The sequence below is a fragment of the Notothenia rossii genome (genome assembly GCF_949606895.1).
Source record: "Notothenia rossii genome assembly, chromosome: 7".
NCBI lineage: Eukaryota > Metazoa > Chordata > Actinopteri > Perciformes > Nototheniidae > Notothenia > Notothenia rossii.
Window position 1 is genome coordinate 26,866,850 of NC_136905.1, and position 11,743 is coordinate 26,878,592.

The following is an 11,743-nucleotide window of genomic DNA, read 5'->3' on the forward strand; positions in this document are numbered from 1 at the left end:
AAAAATTATAAGAAATAAGTGAGGAGTTTGTTCCCATCTTTGAGTCCACTGGTGTTGACTTGTTTTCCTTAATCTATAAAAAGACACTCACACTTCATGTTGAGGAAATTGCTTCATTCACTCTCCATTGACAGCAGCTTTGTTGTCCTCCTTGCCAGACCTCTTGTTTACTCCGCTAAAATACTTCTCTCTGAAGGCATTGTGTCCCTGGTAAGGGCTGAAGCGTGGGTCTGCTAGATAAGCCAGGCTGTCAAGTTCCTGTAAAGAGACAGACAAATACAGTTTATTGTACCAAACTGCCCTAGTTATTAGAAAGGAAACATAGAGAACTTCTCACACATCATATTAAGTGTGGAATACATGTATTTATTCTCATCTAAAATATATATGCTATTGAGATTGACAGCTTGTTGTTAAAAACTTTATTAAAAAAAAAAGTATAGCTTTTCCCGCCAAAAGAAGCATGTACTGAGACAAAATAATTTACATTATACTATTACCAAGGTTATTTAGGGGTCAAGTTAAACATTTTAACTTTTCCAGTTAATTAAGCAATTTACACGAGCTCAGTATTGGCATCACATGGTTTCCATACATTTCACTGTTTGTATATAGGAACAAGACTGCTGGTGAATATGAACCATGTACTGTATATGAACTGTTATGAATCCCTTCAGAGAGACAGTTTGTCTTGGCTGTAAGGTAGCCGCTGGTCAGCGGAGGGATGAAGGGAGGAAGAGAGATGCTGGGAAGAGGAATAATGAGGTGAGTTGAGTTGGACGTGACGACTCCGATGCTGGGCCTGTAATTTGTCAGCAACACCTCTCTTTTGCTTGCTGATGCTGCCAAGCAACCTGGAAACTATTTCCATGACCACTCTGCGGGAAAACTCGGGGTAACGAAACTGACAACGCAACCCCAAATGGATAAGGACAGAGGGACAAAAGGACAAACAACTGCTAACATTCGGAATAACCAATTAACCATACAGGTGTAGGATTACACACATTTAGTATACAATGGGCAAACGAGTATGGTCACCAAACACATTTTGTCACACTCTATAAATAAGGAAATGTGAGGTTTCTGAGATGTTTTACTGGAGTTTAACAGGAAACGTCTTACAGCAATTAGGCGTGCCCCGCTATAGTCAAGAAACAGTGCGGACACATGCACGTTCATCGTAGGCATTCAAACACATTTAGGTGTTCACAAACACCAAGCTGTGAACCCTGGTGATTGAGAGAGGAGAGGTGCGGAATGCGGATTGAAAGGGAAAACTGTGCAACCTGAGAGAGACAGCAGTCAGATAAGATCAAACAGCTGTGTGTTTGTGTGTGCGTGTCATACAGGGCCCTTTATGGGAGCAATTTGGGGTTTTGAAGTGGAATGGATGTCAGATTCAAAGATGGATTGTTTTCCATACGATGTGTGATTAAACCATTTAGGGTTCCAGTATAAAATAAATGAGTCAATTACAGCCAGATGGCGAGGATTTACCCCAGACATAGAGACATAGAGACACCATCACTTCCATCGAGATAATAAAAAACACACAGATGTGCGTACTGCATACATGCACATGACACATACTTTCGTGGTTGCGTATACAAATAATTATATAAAGTGCACATGAAAAAAAAAAATGCATGAACTGGCCGGTTCACATGCTAGCAATATACAGAAACTGAATCATATCTGTTCATGCTCACACAAACAAACACACAGGCTGGTACTTTGTAGATCTCCAATATTATGGAACCTCAACTTATAACAGTATAGTACATTTAAAAGCTGTGCTTCCAATTTGATGTACCACTAAAATGAGATACGAGTCCATTTTACAGCTTTAGACACATACAAATGAAAAACACAAAATGTTTTTTTTTTTCTACATGAGCCTTTTTTTTTTTCACTGTAACTAAAAAAAGGCTACTTTTGTGCCACTGTGCGGACAAAAAAAAGACAATTCCTTTAGGAAGAATTATATTAGAGTTATTAAACAGATATGTTACAGTGTATGTAAATTAACCTAACAAAGTCAAACTCTAGCATTCATGAAAACTTGGTTGGAAATGTATGATGACCTTAATTTTGTATTATTTATTCATGATTACCAGTTATTTTTTCTATTAATTATTATGACTCAATATGTTAGCATAGTAATAATTGTATATTGTACAAAAGTCCCGGCTTTTTGAAAGTGCTTCAAACAAAGAAAAGCAACAAATGCCTGTATAAGAGAAACTGGAACTTTCAGTTTTTTCTTGAAAAAATAAGCAATGTAATAACTTTATCAAAATAGTTGCCAACTCATTGATCAACTGTTTCCCCTCAAACGCAAAGGTACACACCTCAGGGTTCTTGATCTTCTCCATGGTGATCAGGCGGCGTGAGGTATGGCTGGAGAGCGTCTGCTCGCAGTTGCTGATGATCCGGAGACATGGGTTCAGAGGCACCATCTCAACACAGTACCTGGACGGGGGACAACATGCACACTCACAGTTAAACACAAGCGTCCAAAAACAAAGGATAAAAAAAAATCTATTTCAATAACACCTAAAAGCTAAATGAGAGGAATGTTTAATGTGAAAACAATGAGCTTCCTTTCTGTCTGGAGGCCATAAACAGGCTGCTTGGATACAGACAGACTAATCCTGTCAAAATTACAACCTAACTTTGCCAACTGTCTTTGCCACCCATTCCAAGGGCTCTCCTTTCTCCCTCCGTGTCTAATTCTGTTTCTCTCCCAACAACCAAATAGCTCATTTATTGCGAAGATGAAGGTGGAAAAAGTGACTCTGGGCTGACAGGTTGACTGCTGGCTCAGTCATCACTAGCTAGGCCAGGTTAGGGCCTATTAACAGCGGATGATGTATGTGTTTGCATATTTGTGTCAGTAGCACTTTCTCCTAGCCGGCATCACAATAGCAGCAGAGCACCTCACGGCCAGATTTGCCAGTCACTGTTTGTCTGCCCTGTTGCCATGGCCACATGTGGGCCTCTGCGGCGACAGGATGTTTGGTCGCCAGGGTGACCAACGGCAATGCAGTCAGGTGATAATTCTCTCCTGTCAATCAGGAGTCATTAGTGAAGAGCCAGACATGTTGAGCTAGTGTTAACATGTAGCCGAGGCCAGGTTGTTTTTCACCTTCAGATCTTCCTTTGGAGCTGTTGGTCGCCAAATATTCCCCACCTTTTTGCAGACACAGTTGGACACTTGGAAGCTCACATTTAGCATGGTAGGAATTTTACTTTCGTTTGTTGTCGGAACAATACTGACCAATCAGTCTTGAGCAGACTTGAACAGGAAGCGAAAGAGGCAGAACACACTAGGTACCAATTCTGTTACTTATAAGCTGAACATTAGCTTGATACCTGGCTACTTGTGAAATAATCCAGGCATAGACATCAATTATTGAACCTCTACATTCTAGATGTTCAAGTTGCTAATCTGACTGTTAACAACAGTGGTGAACCGTCAGGGCCTTCAAGGTATTCAGAGAATACCATGGAACACTCAGATAAATCATCAAATTAATTATATAAATAAAACGTAAATAAAATGAATAAATGAGAATCGTATCTGTGTTGTTGATCTGTAATATTACAGTGTTACGTTGATTTGTTTGTCTTCCTCGGTCCATGCACTACGCATTTCAGTGGTTTTGTGTTAGAAAAAAAAAGCAACCAATCAGATCTTGTTCTGGGTCTCTGGGAAGAATGTCCTTCAACCAACGTTTTACGTTTTGATTGACAGTTTGATCAACCAATCATATATTGATTTGTAGCCAATGGGCGTATTCTTTCAGTTTCCCTCGGTTCCAGGGTACTTTAGAAGGTCCAGTTGTGATAGACACGGTTCACCACTGGTAAACATGAACAGTGAAAAAAAGATAAGGTGGAGATGCATTCACATCTGTGGTCGCAACTACTGTGAATTCCAGCATTACCGTTATTGTCCAGAACTCAGCTCACAGCTTTATTCGTCACACTTAATCAAAACGTACTGAACTTGTTGGCCTTGTAACTGCCTTTGCTTTGTCCAATAATTTAGAGGTTATTATCCCACAGGACACATTTCAATAGTTATAGGATGTATACTGTATTTACACAACACAGGTTTACAATTGATCAAATTAATGTTAAATTGATATCATTAGTCCCATAGTATTTCAAAATCAAGCACATTTATGCTCTCAATTTTAACACATGCATATTCTGATAAAAAAAGCAGTGGCATGCAGCTTCAATGTCCAATATCATTAGATGAATTCAAAAACGTCCAGACATTTATACTAAGGTGAAAAATGATGACCTAAAAATAAAAAACATGGCTCATTTAGACTCATTCACACATATCCCCTTACTCCTGACAATACAAGCGCTTCATTTCTTCTCTTCACTTGTTTATGTTGTAATTAGGTAATTTTATGGCTGCGATGACTGATTTAACATCATCTGTCTTGATACTTTTTCCTCTTTCATTTATTTTTTAAAAAAGGGAGAAAGGGAAGAGAGTTTAAGAGGCCTGGCCTGGTCTAGACGACGTCGTTTGCTGACAGGACTTTGTGTCACCTGTCATCGCGCACACACACAAACCTCCCCATTCTCTTGAATCAGACAGACACACACAATCCCCACTGTTTCTACCATAGCGATGGACGCAGATACACACAAATGTGGGGGTGACAGAAACACGATATCTCCCCCGTAGAGCCCCAGATTAGACCCAGGAGACAGGCTACGTCTGGGCTTACACACTCACACACAACTATACGAACACACACACACACACACACACACACACACACACACACACACACACACACACACACACACACACACACACACACACACACACACACACACACACACACACACACACACACACACACACACACACACACACACACACACACACACACACACACACACACACACACACACACCTTGCCTGACCTCAGACGTTTATTTTGGCACAGCACTCTGACAGGCACTGGTAGATGAGTAGCAAAGACAAATGTGTGAACATGATGACACAAATGTATGCATGGGCCCATACGCAAGACCACACACACACATGTGTTCCGATGCTTACATACAGAGACAAAGGGAAAAATATCTGCAAGGTGTGAGTAGATACAGTCTGCTTGCTTTTCCTCTCACATACTATAAAACTAGTATGAATGGTTATCTCATCTCCTCCTGGTCTTGTAATCAGCAACCAGAAGTAAATCAAGCCCAGCAGGGATTTTTGTTCCTTCCCCAAACATCCGCTGTGTGTTGTGGTTTACACCTTTACTGTCAAACACCTGTACTCCGAGTCAGCACTTCACTTTGTGCTATAGTGCGCAGAACATTTAACAATGCACAACTTTGTTTCAGAAGAGCCGTCTCGTGGAGCCCACATACAAAGGAGCCGACAGTTGTGGTTTACTGGGAAGCAGCTGTACGAGCGGGGAAACCTCAACACACCTGTATACTTCTCTGTATAAACACCGTAATTCACACAGGTGGACAAGGTTTTATAGGAGCGGGAATGGAATATTTCTACAGCTGGAGGGGAAATGCTGGAGGGTAGAAAGTGGAAAGGTAGGGTGCAAAAGTCCTTGTGTGCCAGTCTGCTGGACTGAAACATCTACACAGCACCAGGTCTTTAAAAGCACTAAGCAGCTCATTAACTAGTTTCTCATTATTCAACTAATTCATACATAGACACCCGTTACTGTATGTGTTTAATTTACACTACTCTAAATTAATCGTCTTTCAACTAACCATGTTTACATTATAATAAGTCTTTGTTCAAAATTGTGGGAATTAATCCGGTCAAAAAAAAGATTTTCAATTTTGTATGTTGCCCTTTCTAGAAGCCTGTTTCGTGCAGTTCTGGTTTATGTCTGCCCCCTATTGATGCAAATTAATATTTTGAGAGAGGCAACAGCAGGAGGAGTTCTCAATATAAACCAATAAGGACAGAATAAACGTCCAATTTAGTAATGAAATATACAGCTACATGCACTAAAGCATTGGTTTGAACAATCAACAATACATTCGTCAAAGACCCAGTTTGACTTTACTTCTAACAGAAATCAATAAGCTTTAAAGTGCTGGATGGCACTGTGATAGCCAATGACAGCAAACAATAAAAAGGGCCTTATTATGCGTATTTTCAGGATCATAAATTTGTGTTTTGTGCCTCTACATGCTTTAATGTTCAAAAGGTCTTTATTTTTCTCATACTGCCTGTACTGCAGCACCTCGTTTCAACCTCTGTCTGAAATCAGAGCCCAGTCTGCCCTGATTGGTTAGCTGGCCGGCTCTGTTGTGACTGATCAACCACTTAGAGATGTCCCGCCCCTTACTCTATAACATATGATGTGTTGGAGAGCTAGCCAATAGAAGTGCAAGTGCTACTTAGTGATGTCACTGGCTGCTTCTCACTTCTCTTATTTTTCATTTCCTCGCTCCTCTGTCCCATCGGAAGTTGATTTTTCTGCTCCATCTTCAGTAGCGTCCTATTGCCCTTGTTTGTGCTGGAGGATCGAGGAGCAATATCGAGGAACCACCAGACCATCCTCCGGTGAAATCCTCAGCCACTCGCCCCGACCGCTTACTGTGTATCGCTCACTGATTGGACGATGCAGCACATGCACTGATCTGTTGCTTCTTGACATGAAAGCAGTTTACCAGCGGAGTGAAGAAAAGACATGAAACTCACGGGAGTCACTCCTCAGTTTATACTGTGTTTTGTTTCAATTAATGTATAATTTAGTTACAAATATGTGATATATCTGAACTACAAAGTGGACAATCCAATGAATGTTAATCCAACTGGTTTTGATAAATAACATATCTCTTTTTCTTCTCTCAATAATTGTATTTATATTGTGCACTCTAATCGATATTAATCAAACTATTGTTCGTTTATACATTTTAAGAATGGTGTTTATCTTTTTTGAGAATGAGTTCTTATTTTATTTTATTTATTTGGGTCTACAACAGATGATACAAATGTTTATGTCAACCTTGACAAGACTGAACTGCTTTTCCTTCCGGGAAAAGATTGTCCCACTCTTGACCTAACAATCAACATCGGCACCTCTGTTGTTTCCCCGACTCAGACTGCAAGGAATCTAGGTGTGACCCTAGATAACAAACTGTCCTTCACTGCAAACATTGCTGCTACAACCCGCTGCTGCAGATACACGCTTTACAACATCAGGAGGATACGTCCCCAGCTGACCCAGAAAACAGCGCAGGTTCTGGTCCAGGCTCTCGTCATCTCACGCCTAGACTACTGCAACTCCCTCCTGGCTGGTCTACCTGCATGTGCCATCCGACCTCTGCAGCTCATCCAGAATGCAGCGGCTCGTCTGGTCTTCAACCTTCCAACATTTTCCCAAACCATGCTGCTCCTCCGCTCCCTTCACTGGCTTCCAGTAACTGCTAGAATCCACTTCAAGACACTGGTACATGCGTACCATGCTACGAATGGATCTGGCCCTTCCTACATCCAGGACATGGTTAAACCGTACACCCCACCACGTGCAATCCGCTCTTCCTCAGCCAAACAGCTCGCTGCACCCGCACTGCGAGGGGGACCCAAGTTCCCATCAGCAAAAACTCGTGGGTTTGCTATCCTGGCTCCAAAATGGTAGAATGAGCTTCCCATTGAAATCAGGACAGCAGACAGCTTGCACATCTTCCGGCACAGACTGAAAACTCATCTCTTTCGACTCCACTTCGAGCGATAGAATTACTAACAAAGCACTTATATACTAATAAAGGGCTGGCTTATCTAAAGCCAGTTGAGTAGCACTTGAAATGTTTGAGCTCTATGAAACCTGATGTACTTATATGATTCTGTTTTCTTCAAGTTTGTACTTTGTTGGTCGAACGCACTTATTGTAAGTCGCTTTGGAAAAAAGCATCAGCTAAATGCAATGTAATGTAATGTAATGTAAATGTGTACTAACAGAGGTGGGGGTGTTTGAAAAAAACGGGGACAGAGATGGCTGCTGTCAGACGATCAGCTGTGCGGCCTCATCACAAACGGACGTCGCTTCACGTGACGCTCCGAGGAAAGGACGTCCCATTGCTCTTAAAACTAATTTCCCTGCTTCTTCTCCCTTTTCGTGGTTTTCCCAAGGAAAAGACGCAAGTGAGGGACGCAAGGATTGAAGTTAAGAGAAGTGAGATGCAGCCACTATGTCGCCGAAATCAAAGGAGTTCAATCAAGGCGTTTCAGGCGGGAGGGATGGGGTGTGTGAGAGAGAGACATCCTCTGGCGTGCACTTTGGGATTTTAGCCTTTGCAGACCATTTACATGCAGAAAAACCTACAACACACTACAGAAAAGGGACACCCAATAAAGCTAAATAAGGTATTTTAAGTCTCCATACTCACTCTGGTCTGTAGACAGGCAGCCAATAGACCAGCCTCCCGCCCAAAACCAGGTGGTGGGCGGAGAAGTTCAACAGATCTGTGAAGATGTCACTCAGGTGGTACGCCTGAGTAACAGGGACGTGAGACTCTTCATAGCTGGGCAGAAGAATCAAAGAAACACAAACAAGTTTGGACCAGGGCAAAAAAACCACAACATTAACAAAAGATACAAAACATTTCAAAGTGTTTCCTATTTTTAAGTCCACGTAATTAGGCAATTTTACTTACCGTAATTTCCGGACTATAAGCCGCGCCTTTTTCCCTATTTTTCGACGCTGCGGTTTATATAACGGTGCGGCTAATCTATGGATTTTTACAGCTAACGGCCAACACCTTTAACTCTATGGGCTCTATGACCGGTCCGCGGACCCCCACCTTTAAGCGGCGGGTTCCAGCAGGAAAAGCTGGAGGCCGGATAAGAGTGAGACAGGTAGCGCGCAAAAGTAAAAGTGGAACCGAGAGTGGTATGCCGCTGCTGCGGCTTTTATTCAGGTGCGGCTTATAGTCCGAAAATTATGGTACTAGATTACAATAAAGTCTAACTAGAGTAAATAAGTGATACTTAATGCAACGCAACAAATATTGGTATGTTTTGAGCATCAAGTGAACTTACATGGCATCTTGGGGTTTGGTCACGTCTTTGTGAGAGCCCGTTCTCCTTGTGGACTCACGGATACCATACGGAGCTGAGGTCAGAAAAAAATAGTTTATCCCATTATGATACCCAATTTAATATTTTGCACTTTTGTAGCTAGAGTACATGCTTGCTGCAACTCTGCTTCAGTGAAAAAAAAGCTATTGATTTATCACAAGTTTTTAATACTAAAGACCTACGATCAGTGATGATGGCATCAAACAGAGCCGCCTCCCTCCACACATGCTTGGACGCATCAGACACCATGACGTCTATATACATGTCCTCTGTTCCATACTGCCGCAGGTTGGCTCTGATGTTCTCGTCAGGTCCTCGCCACGTCTTGTTTTTACGGCTTGACCGACCTGAAAGAGGAAGGCACTTTGAGAAATGTTGGATAGCATCAGAAATTCAGAGCAGGTTCCGGCCAATGTTGGTTGTGAAACGGATAAATGACCTGATACAATATCTCAGAATCAGAACACTTTATATAAATATGTAATCTATAAATAAAACAGAATAATAATATTTGTATTTTATACAAACATAACAAGTTAAATTTAAATGTGCAAAAAGAAGGTAAAGGAAGCTAAGTAAAATGGTGCACATTGTACTACAACAATACAAATGTAAACATGTGTATAACAATAGATACAGTGGTATATTAGTGTTATAAAGATATGAATGATGAAACCCAACTATTGCGTGAATAATTGCACAGGTTTTATCTGCAAGCTGGAATTAAAACATACCCTAAGATGAAAAGAAAAGAAAAGAAACTCCGAGTAGATTTACCTCTACCATGAATAGTGTTGTAATCTATATCCGTTCCACAGACGTAGGCTCTAAAATGAGAACATGCTACCAACAGGCTGCCTGAAACAGATCAAAAGACAAAAAAAAAATTAATTTGCAAAGATTTCTCTTAAGTGATTATTTATATATCTATTTATTTGAGTGAGAGTCATTGACAGGATCATCTCACCTGTGCCAACAAAGGGGTCAAAGACAAGGTCATTCTTATTGACCTTGGCGTGGTTGGCCATGATGAATGATAGTCCAGCATCCATACTGGTGTTTCCTATGAAGTGTCTGTTCTTCACGCTGTGGGAGCGAATCAATTCCCGCTGTCCATCCGCTATCTGTCGCAGCAGCGTGTAAAGATGAACAGTGGTTAGTTGCAGATCACCTCTTATCAGTTGAATGCAAACAAATGTCAAAAGTATCTCACCCATCGACCGAAATAGATGTAGTTAGGATGCTCGGGGATGTCGTTGGGGTCTGTGCCGTAATCTTCCAACAAACAGAAGATGTGCTGAGGGCTCTTCAGGTTCACTGTCCCTTCAAACGGAAGATAGTCCATGGACTGGCGGAAAAATACAAAACATGACATCCTGCACACACATATAAATACATCAAGGCAATCAAAGATACTAGGACATCTAAATACTCACATCAATCCTTTTGATTCTGTCCTCAAACTCCAGAGTCTTGTTGAAAGTGTACACATTGATTCTGTAAGTTGAGCCTTTGCGCATGAATGGTGACTATAAGGAGAAGAGCACAAATAGAAAATAAACATATTAGCTTACAACATGTTTGTTTTTATATCAACAACAGGGTCTGTCCAACACCATAGCATCACAAACCATGTTCTCTGTTGGGTACTTCAAGAGGGATGTTTTGAGCTCACTGTGCGTTTTTCCGTGGCCCCAAAGTTCAAAGGCAGACCTGAAAGCAAGGATAATGCACAGATTACAGCTAAATCTTGACTACTGTGACACATGTTCAGATGGATGCCATTATATGCTGCATGTTTAGGCTGTTGCATTACTACGGGTGCAAGACCATAAAGCAAAAATAAACTAACTTAACAACTAAAACGTACTTTGCACAAACAGATCTGGCCATTACGCCGCGGACATCCTCCTCGGACAACCCATCCAGACACCAGAAAGGAGTCTTGAGAGAAGAGACAAGAAGAAACCTTCATCATAAACCATCAAAGTCAATAAATGTATCAGTTGGATTTTGGAAAATAAAGATTTGTAATAGGTGCTTTTGATCTGCAAACCTTTTCTTGGAAGTGTCCACTAGAATGGAACGGCTTTCCCCTGAGAGCCAGCAAGGACTTAATCTCCTGCAAGATCACAAATCATAATCAATTCAATATAATCTTCATGAGTAATTATATTACTTCATGAGTAATATCAGTGGGGATTCCTGTAGAATTAACCAAATAACACAGGCGCACATATGTAGTTCCAGCTGGAAAAACAGAGTGTAAGTGTGATATTCTTGCGTGACATCAAATCTTAAACGTTATCACACTGATTTGACAGTTAGCATCTATATACAGTGATATATGATTAGCATGTAGCTAACGCAGCAAACCACGTGAGGAGGGACTCTTCTCTGACAGATTTTACAAACAAAGAACTATAAACATTCGTAATAGTCAGACAGAAACTGAGAATAATTATATAAATTACCGGCAACCTGAAGTCCATATTATCTTGGGCAAGATGTAACAAATACTTGAGGCATGATTGACGGGTGGAGGTCGCCATGTTTGTTGCGGATTCAAAATACGTCCGGCTTGAAACCAGGGCTGCTAAAGAATAGTACCGATTGGGGACCAAATTACCATAAATGGAAAGG

At 41.1% G+C, this 11,743-nt stretch overlaps 1 protein-coding gene across 1 annotated transcript; it reads right to left on the reverse strand.

Annotated features, from left to right (window-relative positions):
• trmt11 (tRNA methyltransferase 11 homolog) lies at positions 1–11,724 on the reverse strand. The gene is made up of 13 exons (XM_079694347.1): positions 11,575–11,724; positions 11,157–11,222; positions 10,971–11,044; positions 10,732–10,813; positions 10,537–10,629; positions 10,314–10,448; positions 10,068–10,224; positions 9,878–9,958; positions 9,283–9,447; positions 9,062–9,134; positions 8,410–8,544; positions 2,355–2,475; positions 1–258 (listed from the first exon to the last, which is right to left on the reverse strand). Exons 1-13 carry the CDS (start codon positions 11,650–11,652, stop codon positions 118–120), a joined length of 1,401 nt encoding a protein of 466 aa, XP_079550473.1. The 5' UTR covers positions 11,653–11,724; the 3' UTR covers positions 1–117.
• Positions 11,725–11,743: the final 19 nt, after the last annotated feature.

Excerpts from the sequence above, each read along its gene's own strand:
- trmt11 (XM_079694347.1), bottom strand. The coding sequence starts at position 11,652 with ATGGCGACCTCCACCCGTCAATCATGCCTCAAGTATTTGTTACATCTT. Across the intron at positions 2,476-8,409 it reads CTGCCTGTCTACAGACCAGA|GTACTGTGTTGAGATGGTGC; the intron begins GTGAGTATGGAG and ends TCCCCCGTCCAG. Across the intron at positions 259-2,354 it reads AGAAGATCAAGAACCCTGAG|GAACTTGACAGCCTGGCTTA; the intron begins GTGTGTACCTTT and ends GTCTCTTTACAG.